The sequence below is a fragment of the Typopeltis vanoorti genome, chromosome 8 (genome assembly GCF_054136105.1).
Source record: "Typopeltis vanoorti isolate ZY-2024b chromosome 8, IOZ_Tvanoo_1.0, whole genome shotgun sequence".
In the NCBI taxonomy this organism is placed as follows: domain Eukaryota; kingdom Metazoa; phylum Arthropoda; class Arachnida; order Uropygi; family Thelyphonidae; genus Typopeltis; species Typopeltis vanoorti.
Genome location: NC_143556.1, coordinates 82,947,954 through 82,962,884, shown reverse-complemented (window position 1 = coordinate 82,962,884; position 14,931 = coordinate 82,947,954). Strand labels below are relative to the sequence as shown.

At 33.4% G+C, this 14,931-nt stretch overlaps 1 protein-coding gene across 2 annotated transcripts in view; it reads right to left on the bottom strand.

The window, feature by feature from the left end:
• Window positions 1-1,771: 1,771 nt before the first annotated feature.
• LOC150104170 (gamma-aminobutyric acid receptor subunit beta-like) overlaps window positions 1,772-14,931 on the bottom strand; it is a 224,497-nt gene continuing 211,337 nt past the window's right edge. For both annotated transcript variants that reach the window (XM_090396791.1, XM_090396793.1), the window contains exon 9: window positions 1,772-3,193. In XM_090396791.1, the coding sequence (XP_090252917.1) occupies window positions 2,828-3,193 (366 nt within the window). In that variant the 3' untranslated portion in view covers window positions 1,772-2,827. The remainder of the gene's footprint in view (window positions 3,194-14,931) is intronic.

Genomic DNA, 14,931 nt, shown 5'->3' with positions numbered 1-14,931 from the left:
CATGTATTGTTAGAAAATATTGTTGTTCCACGTTTGAAAGAAATATATTCTCTACTGTAAACCCATTTTCTTTTATTTTATTGTTGGAATATTGCTATATTGTTAATAAACGTGATGGTGTTTTTTTTTTTCATTGTTTAAAAATTGCCACTATAACTGATTGTTGAAAGTTGCAACTGCAGACTGTTTATTTTCAAAAAAAAGTCTTGTAGTATGGTTAAACCTTTTATTCAAGTTTACAACCTACGCAGCTTCTTTCGTTTGATCTTCGCTTTCTCCACGGCGTTCTTCGTTTGTTCTTTTCAGAAATAATTCATACCGTCTGGAATTACCTGCTACGTACAGACGTCATTCGAGAGACATGGGAAATGCGATTTACCTTCAAGGTAGCACAGCATACATTCATTTTTCATGTTTCAATGGGAATAATTGTCCTTGGTAAATATAGAGGGCGCTGTCAAAGACTCCTTTCTCTTGCATGGCCTGTTTTAATGAAATTTTATATTTCGAAATATTTCGCCCTTCGAAAGCGTTATTCCTATGGATAAACAGGTTAAGATAATTATCAAAGAGCTCAAGCAGGCGTTCATTATTTAAGAAATATATTGGGAGAATCTTAAGTTATTATTTAAAGAATCTGCTTGAAGTCGGCTTCTGGAACTTGAAAGAAACAACTGTGCTTTGAAATATAATTAATATTCCTGTCTAGTGAGTTCAGAAAATTAATTATTTATGGTGCAAACTGGGGAATATTGAGCATTCTTAACAAGACAGCGTTTCAGAGGTTCATAGTTTTAGTGAAATTATTTTACATACTGCTGGTGAGAGGCTTAAAATAAAGGTAGGTTCCCAAACGTTTTCCAGCCTGGTGGTCATTCTTCAAAGTGGAATCCCCCCCTCCCTGTGATCCTCAGTCATAATGTCGTTGCATATACCACAGAATCGGAGATTTCACGGATATCGAAATTCCTGCATTTCTCGCACTAATGACCTAAGCCTGGAATGCGTTAGCTTCTAGATTTCTACAGGCGAGAATCAATCGTTTTGTGGCTCGCTGGCAGGGGGATTGGAATCCAGAGGGAAGGGAGGAAGGGATGACTATCGATGCCCTTAAGAAATCCGAACAAAATTACATTTTTTAAAAAAAATTTCTCTTAAACAAATTTTTAACTTATGTTGAACAACTACGCATTTGAAATGTTATTTTTGAAATATCGAAGTAAATTATACTAATATAAAACTTCTAATAAGTATTTCTGAGTTTGCCCTCAAAATAGTTGGCAATCGCGGTTCGTATCTCGTCTAGATAAACGAAATTATAATCTCGTCTGTTCTGGCAGGTTTATCTCATTGGGGGATTAAAACTACCAATTTTTTGGGGAGGATATTTCGTGTCCACCTCACGTAATTTCTGAAATTAAACTTCAAATATTTGTCGAAAGAAAGCTCATTTCTCTCTGTTTTTTCATGATGGTTAATCCCTAGTAATAAGAAAGCTCGTGATCCAGAACACCAAGTTCAATTTAAAAGTGTCTCAACAGTGTGTGTGTGTGTGTGTGTGTGTGTGTGTGTGTTGTTTATGATTCATGTCTCTCGATGTAGCTATAATTTTTATTTAATTTATTAAAATATTTATTTTTTAATATGAATGATAATTCCATCCTGCCTCTGGATCAGCATGCTTTGCTATACTTACAGAAGTAGCTATGATTATAAAACTGACAGATGGACTAATAGATAAAAATAATAAATAACACACAATAACTCAAAATCCTGTACGCTATTTTATTCATAAACTGTGAATGATTAAGATCAGCACTGTAAACAAACAAGCAAACAAAAATCGAAATGAGACATTTAGCACATGATTTCAAGTAATTGCAGGGTTCATTATGGAGAATTATGCTACAATAAATCATGACAGTCACAAATGCGTCGCTTATAGGCAATTAAATACTTGTGAAGGAGTGTTACGATTGAATCGTGACTAAATAAGTGTAAATTCATTTTGAAAGGCAATCTTATTAAATCAGTGCTTGTGCTATTTAAATATAACTTATGGACATTGATAATTTCTCTCTCTCTCTCTCTCTCTCTCTCTTGCTTGGGCAACAGCAACATCGCTGTGGAAGAAGCATTCTGGTTGCTGCTGTATATATACAATAGTAGCAGCAACAATAGCGCTTCTGATTGAACTTCTCTCGAAGCTAAGACCGACCGTACCACTTAATTATTGTTTGAAACATAGCAGACCAGACGTGTGCAAAGAAACTTTCTAAACTTTTTTTTTTTCCTTATTTGATTTAAAATATTTTAAGCTAGCAAAAAAAAAAAAAAATCGGGTCGTTATTGTTGCTGGCTAGCAGAAATAAAAAAAAAAAAAAAAAAAAAAAAAAGAAAAGCCAAACCGGTCGCCCAGATAAATTGGTGCAGTTCAGCTCTGTGAGTAAACCATGAAACTACGATCGTTCGTCAAGCGCCGTTTGATGAACGGCGTTGCATCCAAGGACATTTACAGTTGAAGAAGGTAGTAGGAGGGAAAGGGGGAGGAAAAAGCGTAAAAGGAGTCACTACAATCTGCCGCTAGAGGTTTCTTCATAGCCATTATTTACCAGTTTTTGAGCGTCTTTCACCAGCTGCCATGATGTCTGCACAAGTCCTGCGGGAAATATCGCGCGTATCGGAGCCTAGGATAGGATTAGAACCGCGCCATGTTCTACTCGAATAACCAAGTAGTGTTGCATTCCCCCCATCTTTTGCCGAAGAATGCCAGGATGAACGCTTTCAAATCCCGCCAGAATTATTTGTATAGAGTGCAGTTTCGTTATTACAGTACGTAGAAGCACCAGTAGACGGCGTTAAACACAAGGAACGACACCGGGAACACTACACGAGAATACTTATCGATTTTGTTGACGTCCTTGATTTTTGGCATGGAAGCACGCAGTGCGCTTGCTCCCCTTTTGATGCTCTGCAGTACTCGTGGCTTCCGTTGGCCTGAATAGTCGGATCGTCCTCGCCGATTGTATCCGCGGGGGGAACAAGGTACACGGGGTCCCATGTTGCTCATACGGAACGATGGCGGGAATCTTGCCTCTCCTTCGCTGGTCGCATTTCCTAAGCCTTTGTGCCTGTTCCTTAGACATGGAATGGGGGACATCCGGACGTCTTGCAATTCAATTATCTCTTCGTTCTATATTGAAAATAAAAAGAAGTATCGAATAAGCGAAATAAAACCAAGGGAAAAAAAAATTCTTACACTAACTTTCTTTAGTTTCTGGTGTTATTTTTTGAAGTATAGGGAAAGAATGCATTTCATTCTATCTAAGATGAAATTCGGAAAGATCGAAACGAAAAAAAAAAAAAACTTCCGATTTTCATGGCATTTTAAGCTTGGCTACTCATGCAGAGAATTCGTGGTAGGGTGATATTTTGCTTACGAAATAAAATAGGGAAGGGTCACTATTCTCTTTCATCCATTGTTGCATTTATCATGATGAGTTTTATATATTACCAAGAATAATAACGGCCAATACCATTAACAAATAATTTTTTTTAAGAAAAACGAGAAAACAAACAGATATGACACTTGAAACAATGGAAATATTAACAACTAAAACTTGGTGTTTAGATGATTATAGTAGATTATAGTAACTAAAGGTTAAGAGGACGTAATTGAATTCCCATTACATATTACTGAACTGTTGTTTAGCCAAATTTAAGAAGGTCCTAATTCATTAATCTCCTTGACTCAATTCGTTATCAGAAGAGGAGCAGAAAGGAAATTTCAAAAAGTTATATAGGAACTGAGTATGTGATATTTTTAAAATTATATTTATCAAATACATAAATTACAAAACAAATTACAGTAAATATCCTTTCAAAAGTTGGTAACTTCCAGCGGTACTTCGAGGGTTATTTTCAATTCCATCCCTTTAATGTCTGAGTTGTAATAATGAATTATAATGTGATTCAGCGGGTTGCACAATTCTGTAGAGCTTATATATGAGGATACACACACACACACACATGTAATAATAAAATTTGCGTATTGAATGAAAGAACTAAAGCTTTGATCAGACGTTTTCACTTTTTAATCAGAAATATTTAGATAAGAAGTTCGTAATAAATTACTTGAATATATCACTACCATGTGAGACTAAGAAATTCGATCGTAAAATAAGAAGGAATGTTGAAATCGTTAAGGCAATCGGGCATTGAGGTGTATGCATGACAAATTTGCCACGGATACGAAGTGCATATTAAAATTATAATACCAATGATATTTCATTGAATATTTGTTGTATAATGAAACCTGTGGAGCATTCATTATTAAATATACACACGTAACCACAGCAATAAGATTTTTATTAGTAAATATTTCGTTCTAGGTATCATATGATATCTTCAGTGCAATTAATTCAAACAATATTAGGAATAACATAATACTAGGAATCGTCACGAAATATTCGAATCCGCTTTTACTTACCTGGACCAAGTTTAATATTAATATTTGTATATATAAAATCTTGCTTGAATATAAATCAATGAGTAGAATATAATAAATTTAGTTTAATCCTTTATCCAAGTGTGAGCAAACAAAGTTTGCGCCTGAAAATATCTTCAGGACTGGGGTAAGGTAGTACAACACCGGGAGACTCGTAGCAAAGGTGGAGCAAGCTACCATCTCTCCTTTCCCAGTATCTCCCATAATGCAAAGCACATCTCCTTGCGGATATGTATAATGTTATGCATTAAGGGAAGGGCCCCTATCCAGACTAGTTTCGACCTTTATTGAGGTCTCTTCAATGGGAGACAGGACCAGGGGTGCCTGAGAGACCCAGGCCCAGATATTTTCAGGCTCAAACTTTGTTTGCTCACACTTGGATAAGGGGTTAAACTAAATTTATTATAGTCTAACCAAGTGAAAAATAAACTTTCAACATCTTTCTCTAAATCCAGAGTAATTTAATAAAAAGGTGGCACACCGTTTGGCAACTCCTGTAGGTAAAGATGAGCTCCCTATTGATTCTGAAGGCACCTCTGAACCTGGCTCCCACTGAAGAGACCTTAATAAAGGTCGAAACGAGTCTGGGTAGGGGCCCTTCCCTTAATGCATAACATTATACATATCCGCAAGGAGATGTGGTTTGCATTATGGGAAATACTGAGATAGGAGAGATGGTAGCTTGCTCCACCTTTGCTGCGAGTCTCCCGGTGTTGTACTACCTTACCGCAGTCCTGAAGTTATTTTCAGGCGCAAACTTTGTTTGCTCACACTTGGATAAAGGACTAAACTAAATTTATTATAGTCTAACCATCAACAAATGAGTAGAATACAATATTTCGTGATAGTACTTTTCGACTTTTATAATTTCACGCTTTAAAACATTTCGCTTCAAGCATCATAAATATTTTTCTTTCCTGATAAACTTAAATATACTAGAAATTATCCAACTAATCCAACTTCGAAGATATCTGGGGCCAGTACAGACTACAGTTTATCAGAATGCAACTTTAGATTCAGTACATAATCCGGTTTTGAAGAAAGTAACTATAGCAACTACACCAGATCCAACTTCAAAGAAATTTATTTCCAGCAGGGCCTAATCATCTTTGAAGAGAGTAATTTTCAGATTCAGGACCTAATCCAGTTTTTTAAGATGCTAATATACAGCCTGTTATTCTTCTTCTTCAACCCATCCGTTCCTTAGAACTGGTAGAATCCTTTGATTAGTGGTCACGCGAATTAATATATATGGGTCTACTAAGGGCAAGTATTTACGCTTGTAGATCTGTGTGTTCACAGGCAGATTTGTCTGTTTTGAGGGGTGAAAAAACCGAGTTTCTGATGAAGAAATTATCCACTACCGTATGAGACCGGTTAACTCACCCTTTCATTGAAAAGACTTAATAAAGGTTCCTCATGTCATGGATTGGATTCAAATCCGGGTCTTTCCAAACAAAGGCTCGTTTATACCTAGTGAGGTATGGAGTCTCATCATATTATTATAAAAAAAGCGAATTTTCAATAGCTGTGCCTTGATCATTTTCTTATTTGAAAATTTAGACTATTTTGAATAGAGAAAACATCTCTGAACGTGAGATTGCAACTCATTTAATTGTTGCCAACAGATGGCGTTACCGCTTTTGTTTCAAGAAGACTCTCTCTCTCTCTCTCTCTCTCTCTCTCTCTCTTTCCAATTTTACCTTAAATACATTAAACCAACCGTAGAAAAAAAAAAAAAGAAACTGTATCATAAAAACAGTTATTAGCGCAAATAAGTCCTCTTTTAAGTGAATCAACAAACTCGCTAATATCAACAAAGTAAACATTACTTTCGTATGAAAAAAGAGAATATAAAGAAGTCGGTGGTCTTTCTATTCAAACTTTTGCTTTAATGTTTGTTCTGTTCTACGCTATTCATATTAAAAAAAAAGTCACATTGCAATGAGATTCTATTTGTAGAAATTGAGTGGTTATTTTCTTCTGAAAGCGTATATGTTAGTTGGTTAGTTTTTTTGTTTATATGTTGTTGTTGTTTTTTACTTAAGAAAACAAAATGCACACGCACATACACAAATCGAAAAGTACTAAGTCTGGAGCATCGATGTAATGCCTTGTTTAGTCCCTTGTGTCCCTGGTGGTTAAGAAAGCGACTCCGCTATCTTCTTGTCTAGGGATTTTGTTTCCGGTAACACTTTGTGAGTTAGAGTCGGGTTTCTTCTCCAGAGGATTGAGAACATCACTCAGGCTTTTTGGATTTCCTATTATACAAGTTTGTTGGCCAAGAATACAGATATCAGAGTGCATATACTAAGGAGATATTAAAGAAGGGGGAAAAACTTCTAGATCCCACGATGCTTTAGGTTTTACAATAATGAAAAGCAAAAACTACGGTTGAGGATTGTAAGAAATGTGTTGACATTTTTAGCTTTATCTCGCTATCTCAAACATTAACCCTAATACCAGCCATGAAGTAGAGACAGGAAGATTACTTTCGTCTATTGACAAAGACCACTCATCGCTGTTTGGAGAGAAGCAGAAATGCTATCAAGGCTCCGTAAATCCGATACCCCTATCTACGGTACACCATCGGTCTTATTATTTCAAAACAAAAAAAAAAAAACTCATCACTTCCGTTCAAAGAGCTTTTCTTAGATGACCTATACTTTATTTTTTCTATAGGCAATTACGGAGAAATGTGGTTATTTTCATGAAGTTTATTAAAGAACATCACTTTCTGTTTTTGATTAAAAAATACTTCCTGCTTTTCCACCTATAAATATGTTTCAATCAAAGTATTAAAACCATTTATCATTTTTATGGCGCCTCTGTGATACCTCCGGAAGAATAACAGTTTTTAATGTTTGAGAGATCTGAATTCGACTGCGAGATTGACTCTTGCAGAAGTGGCGGGGAATTTATGTGAAAACTGGGATTATTCACTCGAGAAAAAGAAAATAGGGTGGGGTTATTAATAGACGTAACATGCCCAGCTCATAATCTTCGTTTCTTCGGCTTATTTCCAGCCAGTCAATTTCATCGACTTCGTTTGAGGAAGGAAAATATATTAAATCCTGTAGGGCAACCCTATAAGTTAAAGAAATCGAACTGTTTTTATGCCACAAAGTATCCCGGAATGTCAAAACAGGAACTATAACGACCTCTGTCAGTCGATTTTACAAAAATCATTTTTTTAAGGCGACAAATAATAAGCATGCTTCAAAGAGCATGAAATTGCATGAAAATTAAAGAAAGAAATTGCGTGTTTTATCCTGTCAACAATCTGCTAACATTATTTATATATTTTATTTTTAAGGAGCAGGTTACATAAAATACAATTTTTGAATATATATATATATATAATTATTTTTGAATATATATATATATATATATATATATATATATATATATATATATATATATATATATATATATATATATATATATATATATATATATATATATATATTTTTTTTTTTTTTATTATATATATATATATAATTATATATATAATTATTTTTGAATATATATATATATATATATATATATATATACAACAAGCAACAACAACAAAAAATAACCCTCCTTAAGAACCTTTTGACAAGGTTAGTCTGTGTTCGGAAATATGGTTTCTAAGAAATAAGAGAAATAAGCTTGTGATAGTTGGCAGTAAGCACACAGGATCCTTATGACTAGTGACTAAGACCTTCAGCGTTATCACGTCATGTCAATACAAATATTAAACAAACGAAACATTACTGTCTGTTCTATGGTAAACAATTGAAAAAATAACGAGTAATCAAATAGCATTATTATGAATTATGTTTGCCCTTTATATTTGAACAATAGCAATCTAATTTATGATTTATACCTCCCCACCCAACACACACACATAACAATACAAGGAATTCTGATTTTGATGCAATTTTGTTATAGCAGAGTCATTGTTAAAAATTTCTTTGTTAGAAATACATTGTTTGAAATCTGAAAAGGGGAAAAAAAAGGTTGTATTTTTGTAGTTTAAATTTCCGTTATTTTTAAAAAGGGTAGAAATGTTTTTCCTGTAGATATCTAGAAACATACTCCATAAAGTAATTACTAAATTATTAATTTTACGTTCGTTATATAAAATTACATGTTTTTTTTAAATAATTTTATAACTCTAAATTACAACAGTGCACACACACACACAGTATCTCTATAATAATAATTCTAAACGTCCATATTCTCACTATATATTTATCTTTTTCTTTAAAGAAAGAAGAATTTCAAACTCCTCAGAACTTGAATACCAACTTTCTCAATTTTCGAGATTGTATCGATCATCTTCGAGCACAGACAAAGATGGAGGTTACGTTGACAGTCTTAAAGTATTTAACCCTGACTTCAAGAGACAAAAAAAGATTAATTTATAATTTTAAATTTTTTCTTGAACATTCAACTGAATTTGTTACGTTAATCTTTATATAGAAGACACGCATGTTATATATTTTAAAGCTTTCTTGTGTTTATTTTTTTTAATATATATATTTACTGGCTGCTGAATTCGTAAGAAGAAATATGGCTTTCAATATATGATATTACAGTGCAACTCCGGGTAAAGACTAAATGACTCGTTTCGACATAAATCTTAAAGTTCAGTGTGCCATTGCAAGTGAAGGATTATGACACCTCCGCCTACTCAGCTTTGTGAGTTATAGCCCCGAGTATAAAACATTCCACTTTATATAGCGAGTCACGCAACAGAACAGGACGTTAAGAATGAATTTCATTATACACAAGAGTAACGTTCGCGAGCAAGTTTCTTTTTTTTTTTTTTTCATTTTTTGTTGTTTTTGTTTTTTTGCTTTTGTTGTTAGTATTGGCTCTAGAAAGTAGGCTTGAAACGTGAATTTTATCTTTTGGAAAATACCCGATGAGCACAAACGACAGAAAACGGAGAACAAACTGACCAATGTAATCGCCTTTGCATAATTAACAAAAGCTCTTTAAATGGTATTGTATCGACTCTTGGAGATGGCTGGAACAAAAGGCATTAAAAAAATCGCTTTATTGAATTTAAATGGTCTTTTGTACTCTAGAAGAGGGTGGTATTAATCAAAACATCTCGGTTAAGATGTTATTTCTTCCGTTTTTGTGTTAAGAGTGTCTTTATTTCTTTGACATCGGTGCTATGGATTCTGTAGATTAGAGTGTAAAGAATGTTTTTTTAAGATCGTACTGCTAAAGCATACTAAAAATCAACCTGATGTTATTTTCGGATTTTGGATATTTCTATTTTGGTTTCAGTCGGACTGTTTTAGTGATAAATTTTTCTAAAATGTTTTGAAATTACGCAAGTAATAACTTCATAACAACTCCGTTCTGATTGGTTGATTTATTATTATTATTATTATTATTATTAATATATTCCCCCCCCCCTCTTATCCGCGGGTTCACTTTCCGCGGTCAACCCCGGTCCGAAGATATTAACTTACAAAAGGTCAACTTACGAAACTTTCATAGTCTCTACAAACATTCGGCTTTGAAATAATGTTGGATCTAATATCCACTTTGCCGATGTAATTTTATATCGCCGAAATGAAGCCGTATGGCTTTTTTTTTAGTAATAGACAATGCGGCTGATTTTGCCACCTTTGCAACGTACTCGTTGCAAAGGTGGAGAAAGCTGCACAATTCCAGACGTGTCTATGATTCCATTCACATTCAGATAACTTTATTACAGTTATGTTGTTATAATTGTTCTATTTTATTATTAGTCATTGTTGTTAATCTCTTACTGTGCCTAATTTATAAATTATACTTTATCAGAGGTATCTATGTATGTATAGGAAAAAAAACATAGTATAAAGTATTCGGTGCTATCCGCGGGGTATCTTGGAACGTATCCCTTACTAATAGGGGGAACTACTGTATTATTATTATTATTATTATTATTATTATTATTATTATTATTATTAAATTTCGTTTTTGTGGATTTTAGAAAAATCTCCGAATCGCTTTAGTTGTGGTTTTTAATATAATAATAAACAGTACTATGAATATTAAAATGAATACAATTAATACCACTAATTAATATCAATAATTAAATCATATTAAAATATTACAAAAATAAATTCAATGCAAGTTGAAATAACTACATTTATAATTATATTCAGGACTAGGAATACAATAGAAACTCAACCGTTTTGCATTAGGAAGGGGGAATGTATCTAGATTTTGAATTTATTTTCCTGTTTCGAGGGTATGATAAAGTTTCAGAAATACATACAGGACGAATTCTACATCAATACCACTACTTGAATATATTTAAAACTGAAAAGTCTGAAAGTTTAATTGCTTTTAGAAAACAAGTAGATGCATAACATTTGCAAGAACAGTAGATGTATAAATAGAATGAACGTGTTATGAAAATATCAATAAATTTTATGTTGACCCTTTTAACATAGACAACATAAATATTTATTGATATTTATTGATACGAGTATTTTCATAAAAAATAAAGAAAAATCAAGTTAATAAAGTTGCCTTTTCACTACTCACCACTTTCGCAATGCAAACATATCGCTAAAACCCATTTTAAATGCGCACCACTGCTACAACTCCACCACTTAGATGAGTCCATTTTGTTCATTTGAAGCATTGTTGTCTAGGTGCTGTCATAATCAGACAGAAACTTCAGATTACCTGATACTCTAGAATTCAATGCATACTTTCATCTGATCAGAATTCATATAAGAAGAAGAAACTCCAAGAAATTGTCGAATATATCATTTAAGAAAACAACCTGTTCACGAAAATTCAACTTAATGTCGTTAATTTCTTAACATTAGCTGTTTTCATGACAAATTATACGACCTACTATTGCATTATGCTTTCTTAAAAAGAGCTCTTTGATACTATTTTATACCCTTATTTTTAATGATACGTTTTCTGTTGATACTTTTCTTTTCCTTGATTAGTGGAAAGAGTGAACTGTTACAATTTTATTGTCCAATTACACTCGCTGAGTACCGTGACCAGTGTTCGTAAAACGGAGTTATTTTCAAGTACTGATTGCACTGTACACAACCAGTCGTAAAAACACTTTCACTGGGGAAAATAACGATCGAAAAGAGAGAGAGAGAGATCCAGAGGTATAACTTCTTCGTTGATGACTATTGGCCCCTGCATCCTAAACTCATTTAAGAGGAAACCCTAAATGTCTATTTAAATTATATTTTGAACTCCCAGTTAGAAATGTACATCAAGGAAGAAGACGAAATCTGATCCTTAAAGGAATATGTTTTCCATCTCTCTGGTATATATATTATTGTCCAGCCATTAGTTAATTAAAACCCTTCTTGACGAACAATAATATTGCCCTATGTTCAATTTACATAGCATTTTCTATTATAATTATAAGAATATGATTATATTTTCATAATGAAGCATTTTAGATTATTATATGTAGACCAAGGAGCATACAATAGTTTTCATCGTAGTCTAATTTTATTTATATAACACGTAACTTTTAATGTCGGTTCAAGTTACTATAAGTGAACAATTCAAATATTTAAACAATCAATATTATTATAGATTTAATAACGAAATGACATCATTGTCGACTCCAAAAATACATGTATTATTTCGTCACAATACTACGAGACAGCATTGAGTATATTTTCCTTTCATCTCGCAACAAACATAGATGAATGTTTAGTATATTTTTCAGATAAAAAAGTAATGAAGCTGCTCTTCATTTAAAAATACTTAGAGAATGAATAAGTAACAAAAAGTACTATTATTAAACAAGCTCGCATTCTTCATTTCCAAATTGCAAACAAGAGCTTCGAAATTCGATATATAAAGGGATATATAAAAAGACAAGTTCTACTTTAATTTAGAGTATTTTATCCTATTCGTTCTTTGAAGAAATTAAAATAAATTATGATATAAAGCTAAACGCTTTTCAGGCAAAATGTTAATTCTAAGTTCCAATGGAACAGAAAAATCTTCGGTAGAATTTGATTACCATTGTTGGTAAGGACGAAAATACAAAAAAAAGAAAAACCTTTGTAATAATGGTCATCACCAGAACAAAGGCAGTTTATCTGCTGGGAATTACTTACAAAATAAAATTCCTCTGGCATGCTTCGCTGATGGAAAACATTATTAACAATGTCTCGTGAGAGGATTTAAATACCTTTCGAATCGCACCTCTTATTGGCAGACGTGGATAAGTCATATTTTTAGTATGGAATGATGGGATATGCATTGTGAAGTTTTAATCACGACACGAGAGATTGTCAAAAGGAAATTGTAATTCCAAAACGAAGAGGATGATTTATTCTTATTAGTAATGAAAAGACGAAGATGACATATCGAAGTCTTAAACATACCTACAGGGAACAAAAGTTCGAAAAGTCAACAAAAGTTTTGCGAAAACTCGCTAAGTATGTAAGCAGTTATTGGAAACTGCGAGGTAGCCAGTCTCACTTTTAATTGATGTTCATTATAAATTGCGTAGTCAGATTTATTCTTTTCTGAAAATTTATATTCGTTTATTTTGGGTGTTCATTTTGCTTTTTAGCTTAAAATTGGAACTGGATTCCTTTCATACAAAAAAAAAACAAAAAAACTTTGAAACGTGTGTAAAGAAATAGATTTTATAAACAAGCAGTATTTTACCATAAGAATATCAGACTTGTCATTTTCTTTTGCATGATATTTTGCTTAGTAGAGCAGTGAATGGTTTATAAAAAATCTCATTATTAGACTATTGTACCAGAATTTTTAAGTGATATATATATATATATATATATTATAAACATGATAAAAATAAAAGGATAGATTCGAATTAAATATCAGTCCATTTTAAGAAATAATAGAATGATTAATTAATTGACATATCATAAATAAATGTCTGTATATAATTATATTTTTAAATTATTTAATAAGCAAAAATGTTAATTAATCATACCAACAAGCCTTGTATAGTACGCCCACAGATTCGAGACCCTTCGACACTTCTGCGCATGTCAACAGGAGGAGAATCCATTCCGATAATAGGGTAATTAGTCCGTATTGTGGGATGAGTTGTTTAATATTACACGTCGGAAAATTAACTTCTCTTTTATGATCATTGTAGTTAACTGTGTTGCTTGTATAACAGTTGGAAAATTTTACCTATAAAGCACGTGATTTCGCGTGTTGGTGACTAATTGGTACGGACTGCATTTCTTTCTCACCTTCAGCATGAATCGACTATTCTTGGCAAGACGCCAAGCAGAGATCTACAAAATATACCATTGTCAATCGCTATTCTATCAACGTAAAAATAAGCATTAGTAATTCCTTATTAGGAATGCTAAAAATGGTGTTGCATCGATTTATGAAAGTCTAGAACAAGGTCTTCAACGCACGGCCCGTGGGCCCGTGTGGTCCGCGGAGCTCTTTGCTGGCTCGCCGGCCATTTTGAAAAATTATCTACTTAATATTAAAACGCGATTAAATTAAAAATAATTTCAATGAAGTCCACGGTTCACTAAGCTATACTGTGGTATTTAGAATTGTAAGATGCTTTCCATATTCACAAGGAACGCTGTGCATTTGATACTTTACATAAAATCCTATAAAAATAAACATTAAATAGACATGCTTCTTCAGCCATCTACCAGCGCCAATTCATATATTTATATGAAAATAACGAAGTATCGAAAATCTTAGAGATGTATATGGCTGAAGTAGTAGTTCGTTCGAGTGCTCTGTCTAGTGCCTTCCAGATACATCTCGAAGGTTCTCGACACTTCGTTATTTTCATATAAATATAAGAGGATCTCATCCACAGTCAGTCAGTCGTGAACAGTGTGATATTCGTGTATAAGCACACGCAGGTTCGTCGTGTCAGCCATAGCCTATTGTGATTTTGTATTGCCAGACTTTTTTTAATTAGTGTGAGACATATTCCGTGGATAATAGCTGCTACACGGCCACTTTGGATCAGTTTTGGGTTCACCTTCCATCACTATGGCGTCTACGAGTAAAAAGCGTAAATCAAGTGATTCTTGTCGGTTTTTAATGAAAAGTGGACCAATTTGTACTTTTATGTGCCGATCGACGATAACCTAGTGTGCTTAACACGTTCATTGCAAATCACGCGATATCGCGCGGTGCGAGATCTCACCAACCGGCCGATCACGTGTTATCGCGTGGACGTCGTCAACTAAATAAAAAAATTAAAAAAAAATGGCCACCACACGAAATTCCAATTTTCAGCTTGGCAATGAAAGTGTTAATTTGTCGTGAGTCAGTATCAGTATCAAAAGAATACAATATAAAACGACACTATGAGACAAAGCATGCGTCCAATTTCGGTTGCCTTCAAGGGCGGCTTCGTGTGAACAAAGTGAACCGTTTCCAAATTGATTTAAAATGCCAGCAGG